The sequence below is a fragment of the Taeniopygia guttata genome, chromosome 3 (genome assembly GCF_048771995.1).
Source record: "Taeniopygia guttata chromosome 3, bTaeGut7.mat, whole genome shotgun sequence".
Lineage (NCBI taxonomy): Eukaryota > Metazoa > Chordata > Aves > Passeriformes > Estrildidae > Taeniopygia > Taeniopygia guttata.
Window position 1 is genome coordinate 96,767,247 of NC_133027.1, and position 21,855 is coordinate 96,789,101.

Genomic DNA, 21,855 nt, shown 5'->3' on the forward strand with positions numbered 1-21,855 from the left:
GGAAGGTGAAGCCAAGTTAATTACAACAGACTGCTGCACCCACCTCATTGGGCATGAGCAGCTCAGGAAAGCTCAGCTACTGCTGCAAGACCTTCCCTGGATGCTTGCCTTCACCAGATCCTTGAGATGCCAAGCCAGCAGCATGTTTTGGGCAAAGGAAGGACTCAAGCACTGCATCACACCCCTCACACCAAGGTCCTGCTCCGTGGAGACCCTGCCCACCCCAGCATAGGACTGCAAGAAAAACATCACAAGCCTTCCTTTGGGAAGCTGAGGCCTGGACCTGGCTCAGGATTTGGGGTAAAGCAGGGTGCAGTGACCAAAATAACAGTGACTGATGGACATCCGTGGAACCAAGGGCAGCAGCTCTGGGAGCTCTCAGCCACCAATGTGCCACAGCCAGGCAGGGAGCTCGGGCACCAGCATCCGTGTGTGCCAGGAGCCCCGGGACAGGCATGGGCAGGAGGCAGCAATACCAACTGGAGCCTAACTGGAAAGGTCTAAAGGTTAAACCTACACAAGGCATGATACATGGTGTGCCCACGTCCACAGAAATACAACTCAGCTGGGAGAGAAGGGGGAGGGAACAGCTTGGAAAATGCTGCCAGGAAAGTTTATGTGGATTTGCTCCATTTCCCCTCTGTAGCTGTCTTACAATGTTTGAGCTGCTATTAGCAATCCATCACCTCCTCTTGTTTCCCAAGGAATTTGGGAGGACAACCCTTAACTGCTCAACTTTTCATCAGTAGCAGCCAGTCCTACTGGCCAGGGCAACAGAACACAGCACCAGGCTCCTCTGGACCACAGCATTCCTGTCTGTGTTACCCCAGTCAGCTCTGCAGCCGTTCTGAAGTGTTAACTGAAGGGACACCACATCCCCATGCTCACAAGCAGCTTATAAGTCATACTGCTCCAAAGCAGTTTCCAAAGCCAAAAAATGCAATGCATTAAAAAATAAAAAACAATCTGCACTTTATGTATCTCAAGGGGATGCAATTGTTTGGATGGAAAATTCAGAAGAAATGAAGGAGAGGCAATTTAAGCAGTCAAATTGCTGGAGTTATGGCAAATTGGTAGTGGCAGCTTCAAAACTTGGGGACAGATCCTGTGTGGCAGAAGTTCCCTTCACCTGCTGTGGGAGCCAAGACCAACCTGTAACAGCATCGGCAACCTACACCCCGAGGTGGGGGGGGTCTTGAATGGGAGCAGAAGGCCAAAATGGACTGCAAAATGGCAGCAATTCAGTGGCAGCTGCTGCTAAGCGAGAAGCAAAGTTCATTTCAAGGAGATTATAGTAGCCCAGTAGCCCCTGTCAAACAGGAGAGGTCTTTTTTTGCAATCTTTATGAATACAGTTCCGACACCAAAGCACAGTTCTAGTTAAGAAAGCACTTGTCTTCTAACCCTGTTTTCACTGACTTATTTATTGCCTTCCCAGCTTAAATAAATAAATAAACATATAGATAATTATGTCTTTTTGGGGCCTGAAGTCACATAGATTCACTCCCTTCTTCTAGGATTGAAAGATTTACAAAAGCCTGAAGAAACCTCCTCAATCATTTTTATTTTAAAAAAACACAGAAAACCAATAATTCCTCAGAATGAAAAAATCAAAGTAAGCTTTATGAGTTCTGACTTTTTTTTTTTTTCCAATCAGGTCGTTAATTCAGTTGCTGAGGTGACAGACACATATATAAGGCTCTCCAAAGATGTGGCGAACACGTAAAGCTGTCACATATCGTGGGCAAAACACTGCTGGGTGTCACTGGGGCAAAAAAAGGGGGTGAGGGCTCACACCCTTCCTCTGCCACAATAACCCAAATCTCGGTGTATTTTCAGGAGTTGGGCTCCAACGCGGATTAATTAATTCAAGATTTACAACAGTACCACTAAGCAGCATCTAAGCACGTCCTTTGGAAAGTTAACCCGCAGCTAAGCCCCAGCTGCTCTCAGCCGAGGAGGAGGAGACACGGACGCGGAGAGGAGCCGGGACCTCGTTCAGCCGAAGCTGCTCGCAGCTCCCCTGCTTTTCATTCGCAGTGAAACGACTCGGATTCACTCCCTGTGCGGAGCGAGATGCCGCTCGCATCTCTGCCGCGCTGTCACTCCCGGGGCTCACACCCGACACAGAACGGCGCGATTGCACGGGCACCCTCGTCCCAGCCCGGCCGGGGCTCCAGCCCTGCCCTGCCAGCACAGCCAGCCAACAAAGCCCCCGCGCTTTAACCAGCCTCGCCCAGCCCGCGGACGCCAAACGCTATGGATATCCAAGTCTGCTCCCCCCGGTTTCAGCCCGGACAGGACCGAGCCCTTCTCTTTTAGGGCAGAGCTCGGCGTGATCCACGGGGGAAAGGAGCCGCGGGTCCCCCACCCGTGACACGAACCACGCGTTTCGTTTCCTTGGGGAGCACCGGTTCCCCCGCTCCCCAGGGCCGGGAGCCTGGGATGCTCCAAGTTGGCGGCGGGACCCCCGGCCGGGGCACCCCCGACAGCCGCAGCCCCCGGTGAAGTGGGGCGGGGGCCGTGCGGCTGGGGCTGCCGCTGTCCGAGACCGAGCGGAAGGAGGGGACGGGGAAAACCAAGCCGAGAGGTACGGAAAGGACCCCAGTGCCCGCCCCGCCCCCATGGCAAAGGCACAGGTCCAGTACCCCAGTACCAAACTTGAAGGGGAGCGCGATGGGGTGGGGGTCCCGAAAACCGCCAGGAACTTCTTCCCCGGGCGGCGGCGGCGGCATCGCGCCCAAGTCCCGCCGGAGCAGCCGCGGCCCCGCCGCCCCTTCCTTACCTCCGGCGTGTGTCCCTCGGGCTCCGCCGCCTCCAACTTCCTCCGCGCCCCGAAGAAGAAGAGGAGGAGGGCGGCGAGCCACAGCACCCCCAGCAGAGACAGCGCCAGCCGCCGCGTCGGCCGCCTCATCCTCGGGAGGAGGGAAAAGTCCGGCGGGGGCACCGGGAGGCGCTGGCGGGGAGCCGCGGACAGCTCGGGGGGCAGCGGGAGCGGGGCTGGCGGGGAGGACGGTCTCGCCCGCCCGCCTCGGAGCCGGCGATGCGAGTCCCGGGCTGTGCATGCTCTGCAGGGGAGGGGAGGGGAGGAGGAACGGGAGGAGGAGGCGCCGGGAGGAGGGGGGCTGGAGCCGGAGCCGCTCGCCGGGGAAAGGTGCAGCGCACAGGCAGCCGGGCTGGTCCCCGGGCAGCTGCTGCCCTGCCCAAGCCGCGCCGGCGGGGAGGCAGCCCCGGGGACGGGGACACGGAGGTGTCCGTGTGTAACCGGGGACACCCATCCCTCTGCCCTGCCTCCGTGAGTGAGTCCGGGCCACCGGCGTGCGAAGGGATGCGCGGGGCTGGGCAGCGCCGCTGCGAGTTTGGCCCGGGTCGGTCCCGGTCCCTGTCCCCGCCCGGCTGCGGGGCGAGAGGAGGCCACCGTTCAACAACACACAGAGGAGGCTCAGACATGATGGGAAGATTAATTTAACCAATTGAAACAGCAGGGGGAATTCAGGTAGGTGGAATTTAATTACTGGATTTGGAAGAGAAGATGTGTGTCTCCAGAGCTGTCAAGAACACTTAAAAAATAAAATCATAATCATCAGCTGTTGGTATTCCGGCAACAGCTTAGTGCTGGGCCACGGTCCTGCAAGGACGGCCCTCAGCCATCATCCCTGTCCCGTGGGGCATTCCTTGCTGGCCCCATACACAGCCCCAGCACAGCAGGCCTGTCCACACAGGGCAGCCAAAGTGGGAACTACAGGCGTTGCTGAGGAGGGAAAAAACCACCTAACACAACTACAGAGTAGGACTCCAGAAAAAAGCTGTCTCACCCAGCTATCCCTGCTCACCTGCCTGAAGCTGTCTCACCCAGCTATCCCTGCTCACCTGCCTGAAGCTGCTCTTCTGATTTTGCCACTGACAAGTATTACAAGAGCTGAGCAAATCTTTGCAGAAGACATTAGAGAATAAATCAAGTATTGGAGCAGATGTGAGTCATTCATGTTAGTACAAAAACTACAGAACAAACCCCATAAAAACAGGAATCCATGCATAAAGTAACATATGGAATGAAATAGAGATAAGATGTCAAATGCTGGAAAGTCCGATGCACATGTTGTAAACAACCTCTCCTATGCATTTCCCACACACTTCTCCTGGCTTTATTATTTCCTGCAGTTGTTTTCTGTCACTTGCTAATTTATCATTTGCGATCTTCATCCTCTGTCCTCCTCTGATTTATTTCCAGAGCTCAATAAGCCCTTCTCCCTAACATAATCCATGCCTCTCAGGCCCAACATTCACAGAAAGATGCCCAGATAAAAATTTCATTAGCATCCACAAAAAGGGACATTTCTCTTTCTTTGTTTTAAAGCCGTGTGACTTTGAAACACCTTTACCAGAACGAGGAAATCCAGGTCCAGCAGGCAGGTAGTTTGAACTTTGTTTTATGGCCAAGCAGGAGAAGAACTAACCAGGTGTGAAGAGGGCAGAAAGCTCTCATGCCCTGGTGAGCCACCACCCTGATGTCACATGGGAAGCCCACACAACCTGAAAATGCAACCTGTTCCCAGGGTGTGCATCATTTGTCATACCAATTAACCTTCTTCAGTCCCATTTTCAGGGTAGCTGGACCATCACACTTCACCTCTGCCACCAGGAGACATCTCTGCCCAACCTAGTTGGGACCTGCAGGTGCTGCTCTCTCCCCAAACTGTTGCCTTATGCTTTTTCCTGGCAGCCTAGGTGAAACACCTGAGCAGCTTTCAGCAGCTGAGGCACATCAGTGGTAGTTTTTACATGGCTTATAGTTGTTTTCTTGCCTTCCTGCTCTTGGGACAGACTGGCTTCTAGCTCTCACATACCTCCTTTGGATCAGGAATAGCTTTCTGACCAAAAAGATCACCTTGCCACAAGTAGAAAATAGCCATGGGTGTTTCCCTGCCTGGGACAAAGTGACCTTGGCTGCTGTTAAACAGTGTTCCCCCAACACATTTTCAGAGGGTGCTGAGTTTTTCCTACCAGACCTCCCTCTGTGCAATGAGAGTTTTTCCAGATAAAGGCACCTGGAGGGTGTTATCATTCAAAGCTGGATTAAAAACCTTGTCTTTTTTGTAGGTCAGACTTTCAGGGGAAGCTATTACCAAATACAGAGGGGAAGTATAGAAAATATCAAGGAAATACATTACAAATTAGATTACAGGTAAGGTAATAAATAGGACATACCTGACAAAAATGCAATCAGATAATGCTTTTTTATTACCTTGAGAAACAACTCCCTCTGCTGAGGGAAAGCTTCACTGGCAGGGCTCGGTGCTGTGATGGATAATTCGCTGTGCCCGGCAGAGAACGGGCAAAGGCTCTATGCTTCCCTGCTGGCACTGCCACCACTCCATCTGGGGGGGGACACTGTACAAATCCCCGCTCTGTGCAGCTGTCCAGTGTGGAGGCAGGAGACCCGAGGAGCTCCAGCAATGTGTTGTTCCCAAGGAAGCATATTCCTCCTGACAGTGTGCCTGTGTGCTGGGACAGATAATATATCAAGCAGATGATGGTAACAGCTATATAAACAAGATTAAGGCAAGAATACAAATCTGGAGGTTCAGAGTTATTTGAAGTCGTAGACTTTCAGAAACTTGTATAAAAATCCTACTGCAATTCCATTAAAAACATGGCAATAAAAAAAAAAATTCTTCTGTTGTATTATTGACCCATATCTTTCCCAGTTCTGTAATTTTTTATCTGCCAATCTCAGCTGCTTCACAAGTGAGGTCCATTACATATTACCTGTTTCCAACACAACAAAATTTACAGGCAGTACAGCCAGAGACAGAAAAACAATCTAGAAAATGGGTGGCTGGCATTTGTTGGTATCAGCATTGAAAAGATGATGAAAGTTATTGTTTCATGAAAGGAAAAATAGGACATGATTTCTGAGTGGGAGGGGGACTCTTCACAACCACAACTTCGGACAATGGCCCTTCAGGTCCTTTGAGGAGTGGGTGGAAGGGGAAAGTACCTTTCCTTGCTGTTTCAAGGACATCTGTAAAGCACATTTCAAGAGAATCTGATCCCACTGGGTCTACAAACCAGCTGGACACTGCTTCTGTGCAGTTTCTACTAGGAATACTCTTGGGTTTGAGTTCAGTTCACATCTGAGATTCCATTCACAGAGTGTTTCTTTTCCAAAAGGATCACAAATACTTTGCAGTTTTTTTTCAGGAAGTTGAAAGGGCCTTAAACAGATGCAGTCAAGAAGTGATCAGAGGAAAAGATCAAAATCCACCCCCAACTTGGGGATATTGAGGAGTCTCAACTGAACATGGGAGGTTATTGTAAGATGGAGGAGCCCCACTGAGCTCTGGATTGAAAGGGGCTTCTAGGACAGAGAGCTGCACTGCCAGGGGAAGACCTGGTTCAGTTGGTGGCTTGGGGTAGCCCAGCACTCAGTGCTGCTCACGGCAGTGCACCATCCCCATGAAGAGGTACTGCTTGCAGTAGCACATCTATCAGAAAGACTTTTGTTTGTTTCCAAGAAAAGATCAGCATTTGAAAGGGTCAGCATGGTGACAGGTGGTTATACAGGGGGCTGGATTTCATTCAGTGGTGCCTCTGTGGTGCACGCTCCAGGCTCAGGGGAAGGTGCTCATTCAGAGGTTTCTCTCCCACCCCTGGCAGAAGGTGTGCTACTGTGCTCCCAAATAGCTGCTTTGGCAAGTGCTGAGCACTGGCCTGTTTCAGCAGGAGCCCAGCTGTCCCTCGTCACCAGCAGCAGAGATACCAGCCGGGGTGCAAAAGCTTCAGAACAACAAGCCAGCACATGCCCTGGCTCAGCACCACCCCACTGCCCCAGCCTGCTCCCAGAGATGACTCAGAACCATTTCATACCCCTCTATGGTTGGAGCTGTGCTTTAAATGTGAACAGTCATGTCACTGACTTCCAGGTTTATATTTAATATGTGAACAAAGTTCCCTTTTCCGACCTGTAGCTGTCCAAAAAGCCTTATTTGGTCAGTGTGAGGATAGGAAGGGCAGAAGTCCTTTGCACAGGAGCAGGGAGGTTGTTGCTTTTCCATGGGGGTCCCCAACTCTGCAGCACTTGACGCCACCATGCTGTGGTCCTGTGGAAAGCTGCTGCAGAGGTGCAAGTGTGTGCTGAGCTGGTGGTTCCTACCTACAGCTACCATCTCACAAAGCCCTCAGCGCTGTGAGGGCAGCAAAGGCTCTCTGCCACCTCAGGCAGTACCCTGCCATCTCAAAAACCAGCTTCTATGATGGCTGTTGAAGATAATGTGAACAGTATTCCACATTTTTGTGGCAGGCAAGATCTGCCGTTGTTTTTGTGTTGTGACAGAAGCCAAAAAAATCAGACCAGTACTTATATGAAAAGTGATCTCCCTCTGTGCCCTTGGAGAAGACCAAAACTGTTAGAGAGAGCTCTGGCCTAATACCAGGAGAATTGTAAGTTAAAGTATTAAAAAAACAAAACAAAAACTTTTTATTGGCTGTCTCCTCTCCCGTGCTGAGGTAACAGAACTGTAACATGTCCTACATCTGCAGCTTAAATGGGAGGGTCAAACTGAAGCTGTGAAGCACTCACCTTCTCCTCTGGGGTGATGATATCATTGTGCACCTCCTCACCTACTGCTGCACTCAGAAAGGGAAATGCAGGGATTCCTGCAGGCTTTTTGCTCTTCAGTGTTGCAAGCAGATCTCTTCCAGTACCCCTAAAGGATTTTATTTCCTTTTAATTAAACCACAAGCATTCTTCTCTAGCAAACTTTCCACAATGGCATCTCTAGTTAATTAAACGTTTAAGCTGTCAGGAAATGCTATGCATTAAAAAAATAAAATAAAGAGGAGAGCTACTTTAATAGCATTTGTTAATTGAAACTCTCATCAAGTCAGCTGCAGCAACAGAAGCTGCTTCCCTAGTTGATGAGCCAGAGCACACACCCAGACATTTGCCTGCAGCTCCTACAAGTCAGACTCCCACCTCCAGGCTAGTGTCTGTGGCACTGATGGATGAGGCAGCACTGAGCTCCCCCACCATTGGAACAACTGCAAAAACATCTCTGTAGTAAAACTGGAGGAAGGCTGGGGGGAATTCTTGCTTACTTTCCATCTCCAGCAACTGGAATCAAATGGGCACCCACTTGTACTTGTGTGTAATTTCCATGCTCCCCAGTCCTTGTCTCCATTTGGTGGAGCACAGGTTTTTCTGGACTAGATGCAGGCTTTACTCACAGCATTTCCACGTGCCCAATGATGCCGATCCAAGCAGGTGTGGGAACAAGGGGAAAAGCAATGGGAGATTTGAAGAGGGACACTTCAACTTCAGTGTGTGACTGAAGGACATTTTAGCAAAGAACAGTTCCCTTGGACAGTGCTCTTCCACTGAAACCACCTCCAGTACTGTTCACTGGTTGCTTTTAACTAGCCCTGCCTCTGGGCTTTATTGCCACAATAAAGCTTTCTGGATCCTGTCTGTCCCCAGATGTCTCTGGTGCTTGTTAGTCTCTCCTGGTGCTCCCATTTTCTGGAAAAAGCCCCTAGATAAGCAATGGCTGCTGATCTTACAGCCTGGTTTTTGCTTGTTTTGGTGGGGTAAGCTGCCTAGCTCCAGGTCACTGCACCAGCAACCAGTGGCAGGCACTGCAAATGGCCACACAGGAGTACTTGAGACCAAAGGCAGCAGAGAGTTTATGGGCCAAGTTGTAGCAAAACAATCAGTAAATAGAGCACAGGGCAGGTGAATCTTTACCAGCAGCAGCTGAGCCTGTGAGGTCCTGGGCCCCCTGCAGTTCTCAGCATAGCTCAGGTAAAACACGTGCTCCTGGCAGACCCCAGTGCTGCTGGGACTTCCAGAGGAAGCAAAGCTGCTCACCTGCCTCCCAAGGAGTTCTGCTCCTGTGTGCATTCACACACATACACACACCCACTCCCCCACATCCATCTCTACAAGCAGAGAACCCTGCCAGAATTCAGACCAAACCCTTTTGTTGTTTTGAATGTGCTAAAGCAGTCCCTTTTAGCCAGCTGCAGGACCGTGTCTCTTAAGACACATTGAAGCCCATAATTGTGGTTTGGACAGGTGACACTCAACAGAATAAAGAACAAATCATGTGATGGGTGAGAGAACACATTAGCTAAAATAAAGCTTTGTCCTTAAAGCACCTTTAATGCCTCTGTCCTTTTGTGTGCAGGTGTTAAGCAGACTTCAGAATTAAATCTCTATTTCTGGGATATGTAAGTATGGCCCAGTGCCAACTGGGATCTAGGCATCTATTAACACAGCTGGCAGTATGTAATATTGCACCAGGCACTTATGGGGAAGGAAAATTTTCACAGCTGGGTGGAAAGTTTTACCCTCCTCTTCCTCCTATAAAACTTTTCATAGAAAAAACTCCTGACTGTTTATCTCACCCTTCTCCAGAGGGATACAAAAACTGGAGACAGTGAGCCACACATCACCTTACTTCTTAAGATTTTAATCCCATTATTTAGGTGAAGTGTTTAGGAATAGACATTTTTTTTCATATACAATCCAATGCTTTAAGCATGAAGACAGTGATTTCTATTTGATCAGGCTACCTCCCTCTAAGTACAAAAGTTCCAAGAGCCTGACAACTAACCCCACAGCTCTCTGACAAATACTTAATAAGCAGTTACTCTGTACAAAAAGAGTGAGTAACATCAATGTCTGTGCTTGCTCCATGTTGATCTTTTCATAGGATTCACTGTGATCTCCTACACAAAAACACACATGGTGCTAGAAATCCTGCCTACCTACAAGGGAATGGTATTCTACCCTGAACGTGCTCAGGTGGATTAACATCTCCTTTCCCATCACCAATCATTGCTCTTGGTTAGACAGCAAAGCAGCAGCTTGATTCCCCCACTAGCAGGACAAAATTTCAAGGCTGCTGTTTAAAAAACAAAGTAAAGTTTAATTGCACGCATTTGTTTTGCTGTTATTGAGCAAGAACAAGTCAGAAGCCCAACAGCATTATTTTTCTTTCCCAGCATAGAACCTCATGAATGCATTCAAACCTGTTAGCGTTTGTTAGTCCCAGAGGGTCTTGTTGAACCAGACCGATCAATAGATGCAAACAGAGCAGGTAAAGAGGCAATCAGGGCCCTAGAAACTTGAAATATTTTCCATTAGGACACCTTAATAACTTCCCCTGAACAAGTATTTCAGCAGCTGGTGCTACAAGCAAGGAGACATCCCAGGCAGGAGCAGTCTGGGCGAGACACGTGAGGGATGAAACCCATCTTGATTTTACCACGTGGAGCAAAATGTGCTCTGGACAACAAGATGTTCTCCAAATAGCTTGGGCCATCCCATGCAGGAGAGGTATTTCACAGGAACTTCTGCATATGGAAGATAATTGGAGGGAACTGCTCCAGCGTTCGGGGTTCTGATCTCCTCGCAGTAATGAGTGCACAAGCAGGGGATGCATATGCATGAGAACATAATTAGGAGTGGTAAACCCTGGAAGATTTTCAAACTCTGTGGCAATTACCAACTTAAACACACAAAAAATTAAGATAGCCTTATACCCAAAGGAAAGTTATTATTCAAAGTGCCTTGCCTCATTATAGTTAGCTGGAGCTCAAACAGCAGGCTGGTGAGCAGGGGAGAGCTGCCTTCCATTAGCAGCAGGTGCTCTCCCTGGGATGAAGGCAGGATGCTGGCATCTTTCTGCTCTTGCCCAGACATCTCAAATGGTCCCAGAATGCTTCATGGGAACAAAAATAGAAAGCACAGGGCACACATGACTGGCAGCTTGGCCTCCCCTGTTGCTCTTTGGGCCTCTCTGGTGAAGAGCGTTCATGGACAGAGAGCTATCCTGTGTAAATAGATTCACTAAATAAATGTGGTAATTATACTGAATATTATTCTCAGTAGAAATAGCAGCAGGCAAATGATTTGCATAAGAAATGTGGATTATTCATGTAAATGAATGTGTTATTTGTTTATAGAAAAGATTAAGTCTTTTCTAAAGACCTAGAACTCAGCTATACATAAAAGCAAACACTTAACCAGCCTTTCATGCCTCCACTGTGCTCTGCCGACCTTTATCAAATTCATCTTTGCAGTACTACCTATGTTTTTCTCATCAGTCTATTTTGCTAAAGCTCAAACTCCCCTCAGTGCAGGGGATAGTTAATCTTCTCTAGGGAGATTGTTTGGGCTGCCACTGAAGAATCTTTAGTGGAATCCAGGCTTTTAATCTTTGTTTCAGCAAGCTGAGCCTAGTGCCAGGAGAAAAAGGAGTGGTTTCTAGGTTTGAAGAGCTGTACAAAAAGCCTGACTTGGAAGGATGACTCTTTTAATTACCCTCCTCCATGTGCTGAATGCAAGGAGGAGCTTGGGTCCCAGGCTGGCTGTTCCTGCACAGTCCAGAAGCAACCAGGATTAGCCTCAGTTTGGGAGCAATAGGGCAGGTGAGCATATTCTTGGCAGCCCCCAAGAGCTGGGCTACTGATGGAGATACTGTGTGCCCACCCCTCACTCACTGTGCCACGCCATGACCTGCTCACTTTCACCCTGCTACCCAAGCAATGCAGAAGGGGTTGATCCCACTGCAACCACCTCTTGTTAACATCCGAACAGCCTCATCCCTCACTGCAGCAATCCCCAGGCCAGGGCTATTCACCAAAGGAAAAACACTGACTTCACACAAAGAGCAGACAGGCAGCCTCAAGTGATGCTGTAGGACCTTCACCCTGCCATTCTGCCCTGCAAAACAGCCAGCTCAGCTCCTGTACCCAGCTTGGAAAGGGCACAAGCAGCCAGCACAGCCTCTGAGGAAAGCAGCTTTACCAACAATCAGGAGACCTTCTCTCTGGGTTTTGCTAACTAAAGGCAGCTCTTCATATACTGCCAACCACATTCCAGGACTGCATCTAAGGAAACAAAGCCACCAAGTCCAAGGAGGGGATTCTCTCCCTCTACTCATGAGACTGCTCTCATGAGAGTTCACCTGGAGTACTGAACCAGCTCTGGGACTCCCAGCATAAGATGGATGTGGACCTGTCAGAGTGAGTCCAGAGGAGGCCATGAAGATGCTCAGAGAGCTGGAGTACCTCTCCTACAAAGGCAGGCTCGGAGAGCTGGGATTGTTCAGCCTGGAGGACAGAAGTTTCCATGGAGACCTTAGAGCACCTTCCAGTACCTTAGGGGGGCACACAAGAAAGCTGAAGGATTTTTTACATGAACAGGTAGTGGTAAGACATGGGGGAATGGCTTTAAACTGAATGAAGGTAAGATTTAGACTAGATATAAGGAAGACTTTTTTTTTTTTTTTTTTTTTCTCCAATGAAGATAGTGAATCACTGGAACACATTGCCCAGAGAGGTGGCAGATGACCTGTGCATGGGAACATTCCAAGCCAGGTTGGATGAGGCTCAGAATAATCTGGTCTAGTTATCCCTCTAGATATCCCTACTTACTGCAGAAGTCCTTTCCAATACAAAGTACTCTGATTCTATATGCCAGGTCATTGAGGAGAAACATTCTCAGCTGATCACATGGGCCACCAGAGGGTCTGTTGCCTCTGGTTGTTTTAAATAATTTGAGAAAGGAAGAATGTCTGCCTTGCAGCAGGAAGGGCTTATTTCCTGTAGAGTAAGGTCTCCAGTGACAGTTGTGTCTAGCTCAGGTTCTGGCACCTTAATTCAGCAAAGTAATCTGGACTTCTCAGCTTCCTTCAGCTCCATCAGGTGGTCAGAACTGACAGAAGTTCTTTGATGTTCTACAGATTTAAAGCAATATTTTTCATAATTTAAAGAGTAGTGTTGAGGAATGGCACCTCCTCACGGCCTTCCCACCAAACTTCTCTTGCCATTTTGTATTTCCAGGTACTTGTAAACCCTAAAAATAAAAATAAAGAATAAATGGGAGTTCCTTCCACTGGACTCAGCAGTTTATTCTTGCAGCATATGAATAATTTTCTGTTAATTCATCCCCTAAATTCTTTATGTGCTTAGCTATGTGTTGGTTTGATAGAGTATCTTTTTCTTTTTTGCATTTGATACAATTAAAGTTCTGCAAAACTCAGCGGTTTAAACTCTTGGAAACTTGCACACATTGGAAAATATTGATCCATACAGAGGAGGCTGTGAAGTGCCCAAGCCTTGCTCCCACGCTCTGCCCTGCACAAGTACAAAAGCAAGCTGAAATGGAAATCAAGTTCTCAGTAATGTTCAACTCAGCTGTGCAAAAAGAATGAGCCCTTCAGATCAAACTACTTTGGAGATGCTCAGGGTTATTTCTCTTGTATGTGTCTGCCTGGTGAGTGTTGGGAGGCCAGGAGTCAGAGTCCCTGAGGATGGGCATCTTAATATCAGGCTGACATTTCCCCAGCCTTACTGAAAGGTAGAAGTTCTGCACAAGGGATGCATTTGGCACGGACACTGGGGTTCAGAAAAGGGCTCTGAGACAAGCATGGCTCCAAGTTAAAATAAGACCTCCAAGGTCTGTGCCACACCTCTCCTGGGTACAGTCACACCCCAGTGCTGGGACACATGGTCCAACAGGAGCCAGTTCCTGCAGAACATCAGACATCAGTTTGCAGAGCTGAAGCTAAAGAACAGCTGGATTTAATGTTGGCCAGAGGATCAGGGGGAACACCTCAGCCATCTGTTAGTCTTTTCCTACACACATACCTATGCCCTAAGGGTAGGAGACAGTTTTTAAGACTAGGTTATGACTCTGCTGAGATCTGAGATCAAGGAGCAGATAGGAAGAGTGGGTAATGTTGATACTGTTTTCTTTTTTCTTTTTCAAAGGAAACACAGTAATTTGCAATAAACACCCAAGTTGCAGAGAAGGGCCAAGAAGGGTGGGTACTCCAAGGAGCACAAAAAACACCTACTCCATTAATGGGGAGCTGTACCCAAAGACTTACAGAGCAAGCATGGCCCCAGCTTCTGGAGCAGCATTCCAAACTAACTCTTTAGTTTTGAAGAGGGCTGTGGAAAGGGAGAGACTGTGGTAACAGGACAATCACAGACATAATCCCACTCCTGCATCCTCTGGAAGCTCAGCATTGAGCTGCAGAGGCAGGAGTCCTCAGCAGCCTAAGCCCAGGCAAAAAACAGCATTGCTGCTGCCAGCAGTCAGGCTGAAAGCACCCACTCAGGGTAGCTTAAGACCAAATTTCTCACTCTTATACTCCAGATCTTCAGCAGTGCAGAGCTGCTTTCAAGCAATAAGTCATTTATGTCTAGCTGTGGCATATTTATGAGAGAGAAATCCTGCTTTTACCTGAAGAAAAAAAGCTACTTTAGAGCAACTACCTCTTTCATTTCACCTCGCTTAATGAGCACCAGCTATAGACATCCTTCTTGTAGCCACATTTCTAGGAGCATGAAGTGCTCTGCATGGTTTTGCAGGGTGCTTAACTCTTAACCCTTCCCTCCACACCTGATGTGCACATGACAAGTTGGGGGGGGGGGGAAAGGGTGTTTTAAAATTGTAACACTTCATAGCAATCACATTTTGGGTTTTTTGAATCTGAAAATGCAATTCCCACATTTGTATGTGGTTCATTGCAAATATTCCATCAAAATGTGTTGCAAGAGAAAACTGGATTTATAATTACTGCTCTCTTAATGGAGATCCCCTGTGCTAGATTATGAATAAACATTTTCCTCCTCAACAGCAGTAGCAAAGTTCATTTTTCTTGTCTCAGACAACAGCTGAAAATTTGTACAAAAACCAAGTTCGTTTTCAACCCGACTCTTACTGTGAATTTGAGTTCCAAGGATCAACACAATGGTCCAGCTATAACATTAATAGTGATAATGGGGACATGTAATTCACGTAAGAATAATTTTCTAGGATACTTATGGCATTAAATACTTATTCAGTAACAAAAAAGTAGCAGATAAGCCCAGGTAGAGAGCACTTCTGCCTGGTATCGGCAGCCACCACAATGCCAAGCATGTCCTTTGCAAGTGGCATCACTCTCTGGCACTGCCAGGCTGGGTAGAATTAGTCAGGATTTTGTAGGTTTTTTCCTTTATCTGTGGAATGTCAGCTTCCTACATTACATGGCTGATGTGAGCAAAACAAAGGTCTGCCTGCCCTGGAAGGGAGTGCGATGGAGACATTCATTTCCCCAGAATAGGTAGTGTAACAAATCAATCCTGACTGCACTGATAAATTGAACTTCAAGCTTGGTGATACTGCTTTTCAGGTCTAATTCAGTGTAAGACACAGCAGGAAGGAAAGGCAAAGGCACTCGTTAACATTTCATTCTGCTAGGAGCTGCTCCCTGAGCAGGGGAGGAGGAAAAAAAAATTTTTTTTCGTCTTCTTTTTCACCACAGCATTGCAACAGTTTTTAAGGAAGGTGACATGAGGTTCACAGGAATATGTGGGGGTGTTTGTGCAGAGAGAGAGGTGCAAAAGAACTGCTCAGAGATCACTGTCTTCTTGCCAAGACCCAAACCTTGGGATGGGGTTATAACTTGAGCTCCTGAATGCCAACAAGAATGAAGCATTGCTTATGGGAAAAATCCATTTCCCAGCAGTAGGAGGATTACAGAGCAGCCATGCTGTGGTATGCAAAGGGAGGAGGACCTCAGGAGGCTGAGGGGTCAAATCTTATCTCTTAACAGAGCCCCAGGCTGAATACAGATCACTCCCCGGGGGAACTGCAGAAGTACTTATTTTCTAAATAAACAGCAAGTCCTGCTCTTGTGTCTTATAGCAGCCATCACCCCAGGGACCTGATCTTTCTCCCCTTGGCACTGTAAATAATAACAAAGGGAATTTTTTGCCCTTCAATTTTCTGAATAATGATGAAAACATCATTCCTCTGTATCACACTCCAGCTTTTCACCCTCTTCCACACTGAAGCACAGGTTTGCATTCTACCAGAGTCTAGCAGGACTAGCTTTAGGAGAAAAGTCTCCACGGCCTTCCATGAAACATTGACCTGAACAGCTCAGAGAGGAAATAAAAAAAGACTTTAGGCTGCAAAGTTTGAAACCCTATTGTCAGAATTGAGTCTCCTGGTGGGGTTGTAGAACTGGAGAGTGGGTGACTGAGTGTTGGAATCTGTGGGTATTGATGATTCTGAGATTGTATAAAATCTCTTTCTGCCCCGTAGCCAAAGAAGAAGCCATAATTCGTCTGTGCTGGTTTCAAGGTTGTTTATTCTTGCTTATCTCTAACATGTTCTGCTGCCCTGCCGCAGCTCTGTCCTGCAGGGCAGTGTGTGGGGCTCTGCCCTCAGTGGGATGTTACAAACATTATATACCAGAAACTACGTGTGCTATATTTACAATAATGTGCCAATATCTGTCACCTACATTGAACAGTGTGTCCCCAGCCTAAACCAATAGAAAAATGCCAACACTACAGTGAAACATGGAGGGCATGAAGAAGGAGGTAAAGGACAAGACACACCCAATTTCCTCCATCTTAGGGGTCCCCTTTGGACCCCTAATCTAGAATCCTAAAATTTTACTTTTGCACCTGTGCCACACTTAATTATTACCCATATCAAACACTCCGAGCTTGTAATTCATCCTGTAAGATTGAAAACTCTTTTCCATGGACAGAGATCACAGACAGTGTCTCTGGGGGCTCTGTACAGGAGGGTTCCTGACCCCCTGCCAGGGTCCCAGGCCCTCCAGGGCAGACAGAGGGAAGCCATGAATTCCCACAACTGAGGACTGGCGGACACTTGGATTTAGCAGTGGCTTTGACTCCATGTCCCCGTGTTGTCTCTTCACTCCCATCACTGCCCTGTACAAAGTGGCACACTTTGCACTCACTCTGCTCAGTGGACAGTGTTCAGCACCCTCTGTCCCTGGAAACAGGCTTTTCCTTCCACAAGCTTCAAGAGTTCTCATTTTTATGGTGCTGGTCCAATGACAACTTACCCTTTAGAGGTCCGTTTGTGGGTCATGGAGTTAGGATTACATGTACTGCTTAATAATCAAAACCACAGCAGCATCATGCATTCCACACAGAGCATCTTGTACTGTGATCAAAGTCTGCTGACACAGCTTGGACAGCTATGATAGTGCAGTAGCCATTTGCATGAATAGAATACCTCTTAGCAAAGAATTCATTATGCTTTTAGGTAAGGCAGAAGTCCTGGTGGCCCCACTATAAAACAGGTAAAAGGCAAGATGTGACCTCAGACAAAGAATTACACTGCAGTGTCTCAACAGCTTTTAATTGATTATCCAGAAAGAAACACACAGATTGAGTATTTCTGCCTATCTCAAACCTGGGCCAGCTTAGTATCTCTAGGGTGGTCATCCCTAGCTGCCTAAGGGCAAGAGCCCATGATACTGGGGTGATTTGCCTTGTGGTTACCTGTCCCCAGAGGACAGCTCTTCCCCTTTTTGCCTAAAACTGCCACAGCTCTTCACTGGAACCATGACCTCGCCAGCTGTGCTTGTCACTCCTTTAAGTCTTAGATCTTTTGGAATCCTGTTAGGCTTGAGAGTAGAGCCTGTCCTGTTGCCATCTAGTCGGACACCCTGACCATGCAGAATGCATGTGAGCAGTGAGGCTGACTACTCGTATCTGCTGTACCCCAACTGCACCCTCAACATGCGCACTAACTATGTCCAGGAAACATGAAATACTTCAGGTGTGTGCGTGTATTTGCAGCAATAAGCTCTAGCTGAAGACTCTGTTTGCAAAGGGTTGATTAGTCCCTTTCAATTTCATCTCAGCCTTATTGTTACAATATACCTCACCATCCATCTCCTCTTCCCACTCCAGACATTATTTGCTATTCTTGCACCTGCCTTTTTCAAAAAGGACTTTTATTAGCAATACTAGTCTCAAGCCACAGTCCCACTTTTCTTTCATTTCTGCTAGAGCAATACCACCCACTGCAAAGCTCAGCATCCCTGTAAATGCTGTGGTTACAAACGCATGCATCCTTCAGCAGCATTTCAGACCATTTTTTCACAATGCACATTGTAAATGAGGAGTAATATATCTTCAGAATTGCCCAGAAAACATTATTCTGTTAGCAATATAAAAAGCTTCACAGTGTCCGAGTAGGTGCCCTTGCCAAAAATATTTTATTGTGAGCAAGATAATTCAGTTTGAATTGTACATGGTTTGGTATAATCATTCCAGTAAAAGATTCTTTACAATTCTGTAACAGCAAGTCACATGGCTCAATAAAGTTTATTGCTGCAAATGCTTAGTGATTCATGGCATGGATGAATTCTGTTTCTTTCCTGGATCAAGTAATCAATAGCAAAATAATCTCCCTGCAATTACATTGTTCTGCATTAAAGAGGTGTGAAGTAAATAAGTACAAAATCTGATAGAAAAAACAATGTGTACAACATTAAAATGAGCTGCATTTTGAAACTGGGTGTCCTGCACCAGTTTTGCACACAGCCTGTGGCAGAGCTATGTCCAGCACACTCCCAGCTTTAAATGTGCAACAAGCCCAATTGGGACTGAGAGATTTCCCTCCCATCATGTCCAACAGAACCTGCTGTGAACACTCTGAGCTCACACAGATTCCCCTGGACATTCCCACAGGTGCCAGGGACCATCCTTTCTAAAACATGCTGAGAAAAGCAGGACCTATGCTCCCTCAACCAACAGTTTTGGTTCTTCCAACGCTGCTCCTGCACACAGTAAATCAGTGTTTATAACATCCCCTGCTGAGTTGAGTGCAAATTAAATCAGGCTAATTTAGTTTGCACCATCATGTTCAGCTGCGAGTCACAAAAGGAAACAGGGACGTGCATTTAGAGGGAGCTGCTGATGGAGCCCCCTCAGGAGCCTGGTGGGACACAGAGCCTCTTTGGGAGTCCAGTGGGACATGGATCCCTCGGATGCTCCAGGGGCCATGGGTGTCCCTGCTCCCTCCAATCTGCTCTGCTTCACACACTGAACCCTGTGACTCCACAGCAGGTTGCTCCCAACAGATGATAGATATATCATCTGTAATAAACAAGTACCAACACAGCCATCTATTTATCTGGTTCTAACAGTTTTCTCATAAAAACAGGATGAAAATGATATTGCTTAGAAACAGACTGTTCTGGGGAATAAAGTGCATGCTGTTGTTTTTACTGCTTAATGCCTCCTGACTGGGAACACTTATATGCAAAGGAGTTCCTCTATAAATATGCTTATGCTATTGCTCAGGCCTCAGTGCAGTGGTAAGCACATCCCTGAGCTCAGTCATGCCCATGTTTACTTTCTTATCCACAGTCCAGTTCATTCCTGAATCTTACATGCACTCTGAAAAAATATTTATGAGATTAAGCACGTAAAAAGTCACAAAAAGCCAGAGGGAAGGTTGCCTATGCAAGCTTAATATAACTCCTTCCTACAAAGGTATTAGAGTGTGATCTTTCATTATATGTTCATTCCCATTGGAGCTCTGTTTCATTTAGCACCCAGACTCAGACTAGGCTGTGCACTGTAAAAGAGCCTAAATTGAGCTGTCTGCAGGAATGCAAAAAAGGGGAGAAAAAAGAAAAAAAAAATCAAAGCAGCAAACTGTAACAGTCACTTAGCGTGGAAATTTCCAGCCCAAATAAATGAATAGTAAGAAAGTGGAAAAGGATCCTACAGATGCATCAAGTAACTCTCTCATGGAATTTGATGTGAATAGTCCCACTTATACTATGCTCTCTAACACTGTTCACAGTCACACACCTGGGTTGTACTATTTCATTAGCTACAACCTACATTTACCTGCATCCTTTAGAAGTACACACACACACACACACTCACCCTATAGAAAATAAATATCCAAATATTTTATCAGACAGCTCCTGTCACCCTATGAGAACAATCATTCCTTGCCACTCTCTTCATATGGGATTAGTTTACTTTTCACTGTACTGTACTTTTCAATCTGCAGAGAAAACCCACTTTTCTAAAATAAATACACAATAACCATGCAACAAACAGCTGGAGGCTCAGCTCATCACTTGGTCAAATCAAATTAGGGCCACTTCAATAGGGCTATGTTAACTTACAAAAGCAAAAGAGATGGTTTGAATGCTTGCAATCACCTTTCCAAGTCAGGGCTAGGGAAGACTGTTCATTCATTTTGTGAGTCTCTACCCCCTTCTTTCTCAGAAGCCCACAGATTCCAGCTATCATGGACCTAGCAGCTACAGAATGGGGATCCTCTATCAGGTGACAAGTTTCTCAGATTTCCCTCCCAGATTCAAGAGCCCCATCACCAAGCACAGCCTCTGGGCACTGCCACAATGTGTGCCTATAACAGCAGCATTACATCAGCCTGAAGCAGGTGGTCCAAACAACTCAGTCGTGCTCCAGGGTGTCACACTGTGCACTTGTGGTAATTGGCATCCAACGGTCTCTCCTTATTCGGGTTGTCTGAAGTGAAGTAGGACTCATAATAAATATGTTAATTAGTAAAACTTGAGTTCACCAAGTCTGTGGTTATCATGTTAAGTCTGCTTGAGGAAAAGACTTTTCACATGAAGTAAAAAGTTGAAACAGGCAGCCTTCCTCGTCCTGGTACAGGTCTGGTTGTCTCCTCTACAGTATTGCTTCAGGAATAAAGCGTCATCATCATCCACTGAAAAGAATAAGGAAAGGGGGTTGAAATAATCCATCCCTGTGAGAGCTCTGCCATACTCTCACCTGGACTGAACTACAGGGCTTTGAAGATATTCTGCCTCCAGAAGTAATACAAGCCATAATAAAGCAGAAGACTTAGAAGTCTGAGCCTCCTTGCTGTTTGTAACCTACCCTGTAAGTGGTCAGTTAAAGATACCTTTTCTAAGGCTACAGAATAAAACATGCAGTGCCACATGCAACAAAGGGGCCTGCATCAGACAGTCAGGGGATATGGGCTTTACCTCAGATTCCCGGAGATATATCCCTTTGCCATCTTGTGTTAAGTTGCGAAAGGCCTCTGCAAAATAAGGAAATGAGGAGTGTTAACTTGATAGTCAAGAGATCACCACAGCCAAGGCACTGTCTTGGGAAAAACCCTGAAGGCAGAGCTTGTAGGCTGTTCTCAAGTGCATGTGAGCTTCTCTGTTCTGTCCCTGGGAGATCCCTGAAGGCTGAAACACTGGGAGCAGCTGAATAAAGTTGGGCATGTTACTGTCTGCCCATCCATCTGTAAAACCTCAAAATGCTAGTGGTCCCAACCTCATCCACTACAATTATGAGACATGTGCTAAGTGTCTTCAGCATGGTTTGAGTATCAGCTGTCTCGTCATCAAACTGCAGCCCACCAAAGACATATTTCAAAGCTTTCTTCTTCCTGGAAAAGGCTTATTTCAAGGCTGTCTTCTTTGTGGAAAACAAGTAGTTTTCATCTGTAATTTGTTCCACCTCTTCCAACAAGGCCGGTGCAAATGTGCAGAGAGCTTAATCACTCTGATATATACAGCTTAGATGTCTGTAGGAAGGGACTAGTGGGGAAGTAAAGAGAGAGCTTAGCTTCCTCTGTATCTGTCCCTTGTTTTAAACTGATTACTCTTGCATTATTCAGAAATCCAGTCCTGCAATTTTCCCACTTCCCACTGCCAGTGGGAACAGCATCAGAGGGGCCACGGCTCAGCTGGCAGCCCAGCTTGCCTGGCCAGACACAGAACACCAGCCTCACCTCCCATGATCTCCACTCGAAGCATGAAGCAAACAAAGCTCTCAAAACTGATCTGTAAGTCAGGGTCACCATATCTGATTGCCATCAAATTACAGACTTCATTGCTGAGTGAAATGCCTACATAAAATGAGGGGGAAAAAACAGAACACAGAATGAGATGGCACAACTGAGTGGTCTTCATCCCTTCTCCAACAGCTTTGTTTTTCAAGCCTGGCCTAAGATAATCAAATATTAGCCAGCACAAATGAGACCTTTACA

At 46.8% G+C, this 21,855-nt stretch overlaps 2 protein-coding genes across 5 annotated transcripts in view; both read right to left on the reverse strand.

The window, feature by feature from the left end:
- Nucleotides 1-3,304, reverse strand: part of GALNT14 (polypeptide N-acetylgalactosaminyltransferase 14) — a 93,547-nt gene extending 90,243 nt beyond the window's left edge. Inside the window, exon 1 of the mRNA XM_002195012.6 lies at nucleotides 2,785-3,304. Coding sequence (XP_002195048.4) covers nucleotides 2,785-2,913 — 129 coding nt within the window. The 5' untranslated portion in view covers nucleotides 2,914-3,304. The remainder of the gene's footprint in view (nucleotides 1-2,784) is intronic.
- A 1,940-nt stretch (nucleotides 3,305-5,244) lies between these two features.
- CAPN14 (calpain 14) overlaps nucleotides 5,245-21,855 on the reverse strand; it is a 40,832-nt gene continuing 24,221 nt past the window's right edge. For 2 of the 4 annotated variants that reach the window (XM_072927481.1, XM_072927474.1), the window contains 3 exons: nucleotides 21,598-21,714; nucleotides 20,840-20,895; nucleotides 18,034-20,556 (listed from right to left, as the gene is read on the reverse strand). In XM_072927481.1, the coding sequence (XP_072783582.1) occupies nucleotides 20,530-20,556; nucleotides 20,840-20,895; nucleotides 21,598-21,714 (200 nt within the window). In that variant the 3' untranslated portion in view covers nucleotides 18,034-20,529. Of the gene's footprint in view, nucleotides 5,505-7,581; nucleotides 7,709-18,033; nucleotides 20,557-20,839; nucleotides 20,896-21,597; nucleotides 21,715-21,855 lie in introns of those variants that run through there. The other 2 variants (XM_072927473.1, XM_072927477.1) reach the window with 2 other exon arrangements.